The sequence below is a fragment of the Tenrec ecaudatus genome, chromosome 15 (genome assembly GCF_050624435.1).
Source record: "Tenrec ecaudatus isolate mTenEca1 chromosome 15, mTenEca1.hap1, whole genome shotgun sequence".
Taxonomy (NCBI): domain Eukaryota; kingdom Metazoa; phylum Chordata; class Mammalia; order Afrosoricida; family Tenrecidae; genus Tenrec; species Tenrec ecaudatus.
The window spans coordinates 87,646,772-87,660,272 of NC_134544.1; the positions used below are offsets into that span (position 1 = coordinate 87,646,772).

Consider the following 13,501-nt stretch of genomic DNA (forward strand, 5'->3'; position numbering starts at 1 on the left):
GTCACATGAGAAGAACAAATTGTTCTTAGGTGAGGGCTTTGATCAAATGTGATTTCAAGATACTTGCATGCATCTAAGGTATACGTATACATTTATGGTCCACTATAGAGGCAGCATTATCAGCTTGAAAATAATGTAAGAATTTATATGGTAAATTTGGTATTTGTAAGAACAATAACAACTTGGCCAATGATGTAGAATCTGAATTCCTGTAGACTTTTACACTAAAAGTACACTTATATTTTTAATCATTTTATTGGGGGCTCGTACAATTCTTATCACAATCCATACATCCATCCATTGTGTCAAAAACATATGTACATTTGTTGCCATCATAATTCTCAAAATATTTTCCTTCTACTTGAGCCCTTAATATCTGCTGCTCATTTTCCCCACTCCCCCCACCTCTAAAAGTACACTTATAAAGATTCCAAATTTCATTGGCAGAACACTGTTGAAAACAATATGGATGTGACATACAGGAAAAGGCAAAACCATTTTCTGAACTGAGACATCATAGACAGCAAAGGAAACGTGAACACGGCCAGTAAAAGGAAGTTCCAAGTTGTTTATCATTGTGTAAAATCAAAGCAATAGAGATTTGAACCAATGCCCAGTGATCCAAAGTTCAGGACCTGAGGATAGTAATCCTCTGCTTCCTCTCAAGCTTGGCTGCTTCTGGTTAAAGTCCAAAGGAGTGTTTCAGGGTCTTTTCTCCTGCATCAGGTGTGTTGAAGGCAAAGTCCAGTTCACACAGTGAGGTCCTCAAAATCCGTCTTTTTGATGGGACCTCTGGAGAAAGCTGTATTTAAAAAACACACTGAATGGCAAAATCTGGTTAGCCTACTGCATGTGGCCTAGATCGCTTAAAAGCAGAGAAAAAAGTTCTTCCCTAATTACAGGATTGATAACATTATACAAGGTAACTTCTCTCACTGGCAGCCTCTGCATGGCAAGTTGAGCATTTCTCTAAGGACAAACATTTGTCTAGGGTTTGTTTCTTAATGAAATGAGACCACTCCCTTCAGACCAGCAGGTAACGCTTTCTTTTCTGGTCATGGGTTTCTATACTTTCTCTTAAATGAATATCGGCTCTGACTGAAGTGAGGACCTCTGAAGGCAAACAGTTCACACAGGATTATTTTAATTTATAAGAAGTGAGAAAATTGAATTCATAGGTCTCAGGACATGGAAAATAATAATAAAGAGATGTTCCCTAGGGGAAAATAAGAGATTGAGAATTCCGTGAGCACAACAGGAAACCCACCCTGGCAACTCATCTGTACCTGCCTCAGAGTCTGGTTCCTGTGCATATTTGATCCTGAGCACCCACTACAGAGATTGAGCCTTCTGTGAGCCAGTCTTCAGGAAATGAAATGAAAGCCCCCAGGAAACAGGAGCAGGATATTGTTTGGGAACATTTGTAACTAATACACATAAGAATGTCACTAATGAGGAAACATTTCTTTCAACCTAATCCAGAAGGAAAACCATCCTATATATCTATGTATCTTACTAGAAAACATGAACACATTTTCATATATAAAAATACAACAACATGATAAAACCTAATAATGTAATTCTACTCCAACCACAATGAGCATAATGAGACAATGAAGAAACATTGCTTCTAAATTGCATCAGCATGTTTGTGCGGAGAACTGGAGTTCTCAGGACTAGCCAAAGCGCAATTCAAGACTAGTATATAAACGAAGCATAGGAATTTGTCTATGATAAAGGAGGCGGTTCTCTAATGGGTGATTTCGTTTTGAGGTAACCTGGTCAACTTACTGGACATCTGTTGGGTTACACTGACATTTAAGAAAGTTTTTCCTACCTCTCATTTTTTCTTCCTTTTCTCAGGGTAAGATTGGCGTCTTAGCTGAGTGATCCTCCAGCCTCCATGGTATTCTCTGCACTTTCTCTTACAAACATTTCCCCAATTAAGTGCATGCACTTAAATCTCACTGAGGCAAGCATACACACTTAGTACAAAGTTATTGACCATAAGAACACATGCAGACATGTTTTCCTAAATAGGGTATGTTAGACAGGGTTTTCTAGAGAAACAAAACCAGAACACTAATAATTTTATATATGTATTTATGTAGATATAGAAACCATAAGAAATAAACTGTTAATTAATCTATAAAGCAGTATAAATGGCACAGTGCAACTCACTCTGGTGAGACAGCTGTGAAACACTGGCAGTTCTTCAAGTTTTTAAGGCCGCTGGGTAGTCCTCTGTATAGCAGTCCAGGTTACCTGGCCACAGACAGCAAACAACAAGGCAGGTAGGTCACCAACAGTCAGCCAGATGACAGGGTCTGGTAGTCCCCAGCTCAAGAGATATAAATTCCAATAGTGTGGCAATACAGGTCTTGAGGGAACCTCAAATTAAAGTGACACAGTCTATGGGTTAGGTGTCCCACAGGTTGTGTAGCTTGCAAATTGAGGCACAGAGCAAGCAAGGCAGCCACACACTGGTCCGATGATCAAAAGGCAAGAGACAAGAAAGGCGAGGCTTGCCGAGCCATTTATCTTTCCACCCTTCACTTAATCCCACATGTGTTCATTAACCATGTTGGCACAGTAAACGTGTACTGTCTCATAGGGTATTCAATGGGATTTCCAAACTTGATAGTGGGTCATCAAAGGGAGTCATTGTGGTGGTTAAACATGGTTAAAGCTGCTGCCTTTAGAAGGCTAGAAATGTTTTCATAAATTGTACATCATTTTACTCACTCATTGTAATACTGTATTTATTATAGGTGCTAAAATATACTCATAGATTACAGCCAAATAATAGGAGGATTAAAAAATTACCCACGGATTACCTTAATTCCAGTTTAAATGTAAATTTTAAGAATTGTCCTGGCATCAATCTTCTTAAAAATTTTTAAACTTGGTATTACATATTGGGTATATATTGACTTAAAAATTTCTTTGAACATGCCAATAATACTTATACAACTAAAATGTTTTCTAATTTGGAAAGGAATTCTTGTTTAATGTGGAAACTATAAGGCTTAAAATATGTGTTTTATTGATAAAGTATATTGCTCTGGGCTTTCTTAGTGAAAAACCCCACAATATTTACATGTTACTTACTTATACCTTATGAATAAACATATCCATTTTCCCAGAAAGAAATCTTGGAGGACCCCTAGACACTGTTGACATTGTGAATACAAAATAACCTACTATTAGTTGTGAATCCCCTTAATTAAAATATCCTCAAATAAGCAGCACACTAAAAAGACATAATTAAGCCAGTACAACTTTATAATTAGTTAATTGGTTTTCATTGGTTATTATGCTCTGCCACATGTTATAATTCTCTCTCAGTACTCATAAATTTAGAACATGAATAATTTTAAGCTGTCCAAGCCTGAAGAGAGAGAAGCCATATATAAAACTTAAGGGACAATCATGGTCGATCAAGGAAGAATAAAGTTAGACAAAGAATTAATTTACTAACATACAAAATTAGTCTGATAATGTATATAAACAGAAAGAAGCTCATCAAAGATTACATTTTCTAATGGAGCAAATATTCAGAACACGGTGTTAGGCTGTGGGTGGTAGGTGTACCCTTATTTGATGTTAAATATTATCCATGGTCTCTTACTCTCACGTAGCTTCCTGATTCTCTCTAGTTAAGTCCTTGTTTTTTATCAGTTTAATGAGTGTTTTCCTGCGTGTGTGAGTGTATGTGTGAGCAAAGGTGTTCTAGGACTGCCTTGTGTTACCTAAGAAGGCCTCTCTGCAGCAACCTAAAGCAATCTATATGAGGTCCACTCTGCTTTCAGCTGGACTCACCCAAGGATGGCTATTCCAATAAGCAAGGTTCAAGGAAGATAAATCCTACTGATTTATTATTAATCATGCTGAAGTAATTACAAGTGATTGCCATTTCATTTGTCTATAGCCTTTTCTTCTTGATTTCCCAGCTTACTCTCAGGACCCAGGTAGACCTGGAGGCAGGATCTCAAAAAGAAGTGTAGTGGATCAACCTTGTTTGGATGTTATGTGCTTCCTGGAAGGTAAGCGGGCCTGGAACATGGGCAGGGGGACTTATCTCAGGGGAGGTATCCTCAGCCAGTATGTATGTAAGACAGGCTCAGACAGGAACCCTGCCTTTTGCCTCTGGAAGCTCAAAGGCATTCAGTCCTGTGCCAAAAGTAGAGATAATGAAACTCCCACTAATGACAACTTAGTTGCTGATTTGTCCACATTTGGTCTCCCTTGCATTTCAGGATATATTTAGATATCCATGCACCCAGGATGTCTCCCCAGCATTTAGCCCATTAGGTGAGAGAGGGATTGACCCGCTGTTTTTATCATGAGTAACTTTTTCAGGACTTCTCTTTTCTCTGAGTAGAGAGCCCCAATGTGCTGGGAGAGAGGGACTTGTTGGCTCTGGACACACAGGGTGTATGTGGGATTGACATCTTTCCATTTGGGGGTGAAGATACAGCACCCACTTGTGCAGGATGTCTTGTGAGGTTAAGTTCCTGGCTCACAGGAATCTAGAGCCATGGACACAAATATTAGGGTTGCCAGCTCAAACTGAGAGGGGATGTACAAAGTATTCCTGTGACCCTTTTTCCTAGGTCTGAGTAAAAGGTAAATTGTTCGTTTTGAAAAATGGAGACAATGTTTCCAATGTAAGCACCTTTAATTTGCTACCTCTTCCATCTTGTGAGAATAGGATCACCTGGGAATAAAGGGATGGAGGGTTTCGATGGATGATAGAATAACCGGTAATGAACTTGTTTTCTTTAATATGAGCTTCACCACATTTTCCAGGGAGAATACAGTTGTGATCTACAAATTAGTAACATAGTATAATTGATCCCTTGGGCACCTTGCTTATATGGGAACACATCCCTGCATATGTCTAATAGCAGAGAAGGCTCCTTGAGGGCAGGACACAGTAAAACAGGTCCACACGAGAGCTTTGAGAACCCTTGGTCATGATATTGTCATATTTAAACATTTATATACTACTTTATTTTGCCAAGGGTAATGAACCATATGCAAATGATATAAAAGTTAACTGAGAAGAGACGATATATGTCTGATTCCTGGGTTTGCTTGTCTACCTACAGCAGTTCACTTCATTTAGGTAAAACGTGAGAGAGGAGACACCTCCACAAGCATAATTCACAACATGAGTTTGTTGATGGGTTTGGTTTGGGGTTCTTTCCAGGGATTTAGAGTGCTAGAGTCAGCGTCTATACTTAAGATCAGAATCTAGGTCCTGGGATTAATCACTGTTCCCAGTTCAAGAACAGGAGGCAAGGGATAGATTTGGGAGATAAATATCATGAGTTAAGAGGCAGGTATTATGGCCAGTTTAAAGGGTTTTATCATTGGTATACATGTGGTAAGCTCTTATGTGTACCAGTGTACATGCTCCTGTGTAGCTCAAAGTGAAAGGCAAGACTGGGGCCATGATAGTAGAGGGTGAGGAAATCTCAAGGAACTACAGGAATAATGTGTTTCATTGGAGCTATACTGCACCCTGGTTGACTCATCCCTTCTTTGTGACGCTTCTGTGATGGGATGTCCCATTGTCTACAGATGCGTTTTGGATCTCTATGTTTTGTTTGTTTGTTTTGGGTCTTCTGATACCACTTAGCTGATCCCACTGACACCTCAGGATCACACAGGCTGGTGTGATTCTTCCATGTGGGCTTGTTGCTTCTCTGCTTTTTTAACTAGTTGGTCACCATCAGCTTTCTTCACATTTGCTTGTGCACCCATTTTTTTTCCTGCAGCAATCATGTTGGAATGATGAGCATCACAGAATGCCAAGTTGTTAAAACAAAGTGTTCTTGTGTTGAGGGAGGGCTCCAACAGTGGTCCAAAGTCCATCCACGACCCCAGTGTATTGCCATATAAATACATGTACATAGGCCAATACCTCTATTTTTACTAATTAATGTATTACATATGTACACATTAATTTATGATGTATAGGGAATTTTTATTTCTTCCCCTTCAAAGTCGTTTTTCTTTTTTTTTTTAATGATTATTTTTCTGATTGGCCTAGCTAGAACATACAGTATAAATTTAAATATGAGTGTTGAAAATGAACATGTATATTTGTCCTGTTTCTGAGGTTGGATGATATTTTTATCTCTTTCTGCTATATATGACATTTTTCAAAGTTTGTTTTGTTATGAGTATATTAGCATATGTGTAAGACCTGTTTCATGTTAGATTTGTGTTTTTTCCTTTTAATTTGAAAAGTCATGCTTTGTTTAGTATATATTCTGTCTCTTTAATTGAATAGTTTTCCCCCTATCAATTGGTATATTTGAATGCTAATTTTTTGTTTTTGATTAATCATGATATATACCGTATAGACTCGTGTATAGGTCCAGTTTTCTCAGCACATTTTTAATGCAGTTTTTGTGGTAAAATTTGGTGCCTTGGCTGATTTTTCGGGTCAGATTATTCTCAAGTGTATATGATACTTAGTAATATGTCTGACTCAGATTACAGTTCTTAAAGAACTTTTTCATGCAGATCCATTACCAATATTGATACAATTGAATATTGTATCAAGAATGAATGACTCAATGACTATTAGTCTACAATTTTCTTGAAATAGCTTTATCTGACATTGGTATCAGTTTATTTCTGGTCTCATAGAAAGTTAGTAAGTGTTCTTTCCAAACTAATGTTGTTTCAACCCAATAACTCGAACTTAAACAACAAAACAGTAAAAAGGTGTTTAATAAGGGGTCTGATATCGAGGAATTCAAGAATAAAGAAAATATTTTGAAATTGACTGTGGTAGCAATTGTACAATACTGCTTGATGTGATTAAGCTATGTTATGATATATGCAAGCGCCCCCAATGAAATGATTTTTTAAAGGATTTATTCAACATATCTGAAAACTTTTGTCGTTAGCTACCAGATCTTCAGTTTTCATTTATCTTACAGTTAGGCTACAAGTTTCTCACGAAATTTTCTTTGGACTCAACTGAATAACTGTCAATGGAAACCAGCCTCTAATAACCGAGGCGTCTACAGGTACAATTGTACGGATATAATATATAAAGATCATAGTAAAGTTAGAGAAGATAAGAGAGAGAATAAAATAAAGGAGTCGGACACATTTTGTGGTAGCATGCTCACCTCAGCTTCTCTTGCTGGTCCACATGGAGTTGGGAGAAGAGATAGGAGAGAGAGAGTCTTTACTATCTTGGGATATTTATAGGTAGCCATAATATATGAATACTCAGTAGTTACATCCATCACAAGGTGGGTGGCAACCACAATAAGGTCTCTAAGCTCACAGGTGAGAAAAACTAATACCTGCTTCAGGGCAGAAGGAAAGAGGGGGATGGGTGCCACAGCAGGAGAAGATAGCAAAGGAATGTCCACTTGTATAGGGAGATAGAATCAAACATGTGCTCACTTTAAGGAATGATGTTTAATGCAGGATAATGTACTTGGGCATTAACTTACCAAAGTGGTGGCTTTCCTACCGTGGAATACTAGCTTTCCAGATACCCTCTGTTATAAATTAGGGAATATAGTCCTAGTCATATTTCCCAAAGTGTTAATTTCCCACAATTATTGACCTTCTAAACAGCCTGAAACAGTGATTACTATGGATCCATAGCTCTGTTGGACCTTCTGATTTTCCAGCTGACACCTCAGTATAGAGGATTAAATAATTTACACTCCATTTGACAGACAAATAGCCAGTCACACCTAAGTGTGTGTTGCCATCACAATAAAGCCCAAGTTTGTGAAAATGTCCTGCCTTGTGTCATGCTGGGTGGACCTTAGACAATTTCCTTCAGCTAACCTCCAGAGGAATGGTTTAATGAAGTTTAGGAATTCCTCATTGATTTTGTAGTCACTTTGTTTGTTCTAATTTTTAACAAAAGAAACCCGTCCCTTTTATAAATTAGAGAAATAATAACTTGTAAATATAACTAACACATTAGCATGTCTTTGTGTATGTCTAGTGTGATCATTAGAGGTTTCTCAGTCTGTTGTTATGTTAGCTATCATTGAGTCAATTCCAACTCCCAGGGACCCAGTGCATGACAGAAAAAAACACGGTCCTCTTGTGCCATCCTCTCAATTTAAGATGAACCCATTGTTGCAGTTTGTTAATCCATTTAGTAGAGGGATTACTTTTTTCACTGCCCCTCTATTTTACCAAACATATTCTTCTTCTCCAGGTACAGTTCTCTTCTGATAACATTTCCAAATTATATATTAACCCTCACCATCCTTACCTCTAAGTAGCACTCTGACATTACATCTGCCAGAACAGAATTGTTTGTCCTTTTCGATGTCCATGGTACTTGGGATATTCTTGACCAGCACTGCAATTCAAACTTATTGATTCTTCTTCATCCTTCCTTATTCGGCGTCCATCTTTCACATGCATATGAAACCATTGACAATAGCATGTTTAGGTCAGGTAAACTCAGTCCTCAAAGTAATATCTTTGCTTCCCAACACTCTAAAGAGGCATTTTCCAACAAATTTATCAAATTTAATGTATCTATTGATTCACCATTTGTTTTGTTTTTTTATATAACCTAACTTTTTTTTTTGCATAAACTAACCTTTTTTCTGGAAGGAATTAAAACTTAGATTAAAAATGTTGATCAAAGAGCCACCTGGTATTCAACCTTACTTTTCAATCAGCCTGCCTAAAACCTCTGAAACTGAAACCTGGATTTAAGACCTAGGGGAATGGTGCACCTTATATTCCACATATGCACGATGACTAAGCATGGAGAAAGTTGAGAATTGTGTGTTTTTCTACAAGCCTAACTTGCAGATTAGTTCTATAGGGGCACCAACCTACACCACTGTCAAGTAACTGCCACCTCACAACTCCCTGCCTTCAGAAACTCACGGGCTTGCAAAAGAGCAATACCAGTGATAACTATGTAGCCATTCAGGCTAATGCCTCCCTACTTTATTGCAGCATAACCTCTTTCCATCACATTTATTTTGTCTTCCTACCCTTCCAAGCTCCTGGTGAAGCATGCTTCACAAGCTCATGCCTAGACAATAGCAAATAAACAAGATGCCAGTCTTGGTGTATTTCTTGATTGTTAATATTTCTATGTTTGCTTAGTCTATAAAGAAATATATTTCATTTTTCCTGTGGAAGGTGTTTCCCCTCCCTTCATAAACACACAATAATACCACAGAAAGGGAGAGATATAAAGAGAGCAAGGACATGATATGGAATATGTTGTTTATAGTAGAGAATTTCTGAGCTATTATAAAATCTTAAGTTAGGATTAGAACAGAATCGGACAGTCCAAGTGGGAAGTGATGGGCTTATTATGTTATAAACTTGAGGAGACTTCACAAAGTGAGTGGGATAAAGTGGAACTAAAGGTAATTAGTGGAAGTTTGTTACAAAAATATTGAAGGTTCTTCCTATTGATATGTCCATGAGATGAGATGAAATCTTTTGAGAAGTAAATGTATATGGTTAGAGAATGATAACAATGAGTAAAGCCTAATAGTGCTATGGAACTCATACTATGTATCAAAATCACAATGAAATGAACATCCCTCAAGATTATAAGCCTCATCTTTCTTTTAACATGTATTTGATTGCTTAGGATTCAGATTAAAGAGATTATGTGGGCTCTTTTAGGACTCAGTGACTGATGTGGATGTTACTTTGGATTTTACCACAGAAGAATGGACAATGCTGGATGTTTCTCAGAAGTGTCTCTACAGAGATGTGATTGTTGAAAACCTCACAAACATAGCTATTGTAGGTAAAAAGAACTTCATCATTTCAAATTAATTCCTTACTTACCAAATATATACAACAATGGCTTAGGAATACCTGGTTAGATATGCCAATTAAGTTAATTTTCTCTCCAGGACAATTATATCACAGGCTTCCCATGATCACAAATATCTACATATTGCAGTCTACCATTACTTTGTCTATTTGCCACACTGTCAAATCTTGCATGTTGTTATTCTGGACTCTACCCAACCAATATTTCAATTACTACCAGTATTATAAGGAAAGATGAGCAAATATTCAGAAATTAAATCCATGTGGTACAGATGATTATGTTCTCAGCTAATAACACAAAATAGCCATCAGAATTTCCATTGAGTATGGGGGAGAAATATTTTGGTGATCTCCTTCAATTTTCCATGTAAGTCACTATGAGCCAAAATTGTCTTATCATCTAATAATATTTTACATATAGTTATGTTTATATATTATACATAAAATCAGTTGTTATGTATGATATATACCACAACTATCTGTGCACCAGCAATGCATCGTCTGCACATCTTCACCCACTGCTCGTTTGTGCATTTGAAATCATAGTGACAGCATAGTACATGGTGGAATTTTGCATAAGATTTTTTGAGGATGTTAAACTTAATGGAAGTAGATCACCTCCTCTTATGTCTGGATAGCAGCTTTGTTTCAACAGCACCATCATTTAGGAGGCCAACACCTAATTCATTGTGTGTAGTGCTTAATCATTGGCCTGGTAAACCAACATTTTCCTGGGGAGAAAAATAAGGCCTTCGTCCACAAGAAGCTATAGTTTCAGAAAATTATAGGGCCATTTATGTATGGTCCTATAAAGTAGATATGAGTCAAAATCAACTCAATCAAAGGCAATTTTGAAACATATGCTGGGAGCATAGAAAAGATCATGGCAAATGAAAATTTTCCACATTTTGATGCCCCTCTTATGTATTTGTAGATTAATGTATTATATATGTTTATATATTATGAACATGTAGACAGAGGAACATGATCCTGGTGGTGCATTGTATTAACCATCTGGCCTGTAACGGAATGGAGAGTGCCTCTAGCATATCAGCAACACCCTATCATACATATGATGCTGGCTATTCTTATAAAAATCATATTTATAGTCTATCTTATGGGGTTACTGAATAGAATGCAGTTTATATTTCTATCTATATTTACATGTGTGTAATTTCTAAGTATGTTCGTAATTATACATATATATGTATGTAGATAAAAATATATACCCTGTATGTATGACTTTGGTTATACTTTCTTTGTTTCATATCTATATATGTTTGTGTGTGTTTGAATTTGTGTCTATCACTAATATGTTAGCCATACTGCCACTATGTACTTGTGAATTATATTATGAATATTTGAAATATGTTTCTCTTATGTTCATATATAGAATCACTATATATTTCATTAACCCTGTGACCATTATTGTTGTATCACACCCAGATATTTAAATAATGGTTTACTAGACAATTGAGGGAGAAAATTGAATGTTTAGTATCCATGTTAATAATGAAATGGTAAAAAATGTCTTTTTAACTTTTTGTTTTCAACAGAAGATATTTTCCAGTAAAATCTAGGGGAAGATATAAGGAAAACACTCTTCATGGAGTTTCCAGTGTTATGAATATAAGCAGTGTGGTAAGGCTTTTTCTCAACTACATATGCCTCATTCAACATAAGAGAATTCACAAAGGAGAGTGGCCTGATAAATGTAAGGATATGTGAGAAAACTTACTGAAATGACTAGCCACAATCAACATATGAGAACTCAAAGTGGAGAGAGGCCTTATGAATGCAAGGAATGTGAGAAAACTTTTACTAAATCCTCACACCTCATTCAACATATGAGAGTTCACAGTGGAGACAGGCCTTATGAATGTAAGCAATGTAACAGAGCTTTTACTCATTCTACTACCCTCAGTGTACATAAGAGAATTCACAGTGGAGAGAGGCCTTATGAATGCAAGGAATGTGAGAAAACGTTTACTCGATCCTCACAACTCACTCAACATAAGAGAATTCACAATGGAGTGAGGCCTTATGAATGTAAACAATGTAAGAAAACTTTTACTCAAAAGACTAGCCTCAATCAACATCTGAGAACTCACAGTGGAGAAAAACCTTATGAATGCAAGGAATGTAAAAGAACTTTTACTCAATCAGCCTCCCTCAATAAACATAAGATAATTCACAGTGGAGAGAGGCCTTATGCATGTAAGGAATGTGAGAAAACTTTTACTCAAATGAGCAGGCTAAATGAACATATGAGAACTCACAGTGGAGAGAGGCCTTATGAATGTAAGGAATGTGAAAAAACGTTTACTCGATCCTCACAACTCACTCAACATAAGAGAATTCACAATGGAGTGAGGCCTTATGAATGTAAGCAATGTAACAAAGCTTTTACTCAATCTACTGACCTCAATGTACATATGCGAATTCACAATGGACAGAGACCTTATGAATGTAAGGAATGTAAGAAAACCTTTACTCAAATGACTAGCCTCAATCAACATGTAAGAACTCACAGTGGAGAGAAGCCGTATGAATGTAAGGAATGTAAAAGAACTTTTTCTCAATCAGCCTCCCTCAATAAACATATGAGAATTCACAGTGGAGAGAGGCCTTATCAATGTAAGTAATGCAAAAGAGACTCTTCTCAATCTACTACCCTCAAAAATCATGAAACTTCACTGTGGAGAGGGGCCTTATCAATGTAAGGAATGTAAGAAACCTTTCCAGCATTCTGTTTAGCTTCAGTCAACATAGTGGAATGCTCAGTGGAGAGAGGCTTTAGGAATCTAAGAAAACTTTTACTCTCTCTACTTGCCTCAGTGAATATATGAGACTTAAGTGGAGAGAGACCTTATGAATATAAGGAAAATGAGGGAACTTTTACTGTATCCTCACTGAACATATGAGAATTCACAGTGGAAAATGGCCTTATCAATGTAAGGAATGTGAGAAAACGGACTTAGTCTGCTAGCCTCACACAAAATATAAGAATTCACAGTGTCCTGAGGACAATATTGCTCTTCAGAGAAGCCAAAGCACAGAGAGAACTATAGGGCCAGCACCACTACAAGATATGACATCCCTGACTGACTCCCCTCACTGACCCATACAGCTTCAGGGGACAACACTGGAGACCATGTGGGAATTACATCTGATCTGACCCCACCACACTGAGATGGAACACTAAGGGCCTACAACAGAACAGCAAGGGGAACAGAACAACAAAGTGACCAGGGAATACGAAAAGTGCCTTTGGGGCCAGGGTTTGACACCCCATGAGACTCCACCAGAAAAAATTCCTAAAGATCAACAAATGGACTTTGAATTATTTACAGGCTTTTCTCTGTTTTTATGATTTTGTTTTCTTTTGTTGCTTTGTTTTCACTGTCTTGTTTTTTTGTGCATATTATCTCTGCAGGCCTATCTAAATAAGGTAGGTGGGATAAACAATGGGGAGGAGAAAACAATGGGACTGATTGTTCTAGGGAACATGGGAGAAGGGGAGGCAGGGTAAAGGAAGTGGGTGTTAAAATCCCAGGGACAAGGGAATAACAATTGATCCAAATTCAATGGCAAGGAGGGTATAAGAGGCCTGTTAGGGCTTGATCAAGGCCAATGTAACTGGGAGGAATTACTGAAACCCAAATGAAGGCTGAACATG

At 37.3% G+C, this 13,501-nt stretch overlaps 1 protein-coding gene across 1 annotated transcript; it reads left to right on the forward strand.

Annotated features, from left to right (window-relative positions):
* Positions 1 to 11,564: 11,564 nt before the first annotated feature.
* Positions 11,565 to 12,467, forward strand: LOC142427578 (uncharacterized). Its single transcript, XM_075532785.1, has one exon. It carries the CDS (start codon positions 11,565 to 11,567, stop codon positions 12,465 to 12,467), a length of 903 nt encoding a protein of 300 aa, XP_075388900.1.
* Positions 12,468 to 13,501: the final 1,034 nt, after the last annotated feature.

What these genes read in the sequence shown, in the direction of transcription:
- LOC142427578 (XM_075532785.1), top strand. Translation starts at nt 11,565, where the DNA reads ATGACTAGCCACAATCAACATATGAGAACTCAAAGTGGAGAGAGGCCT.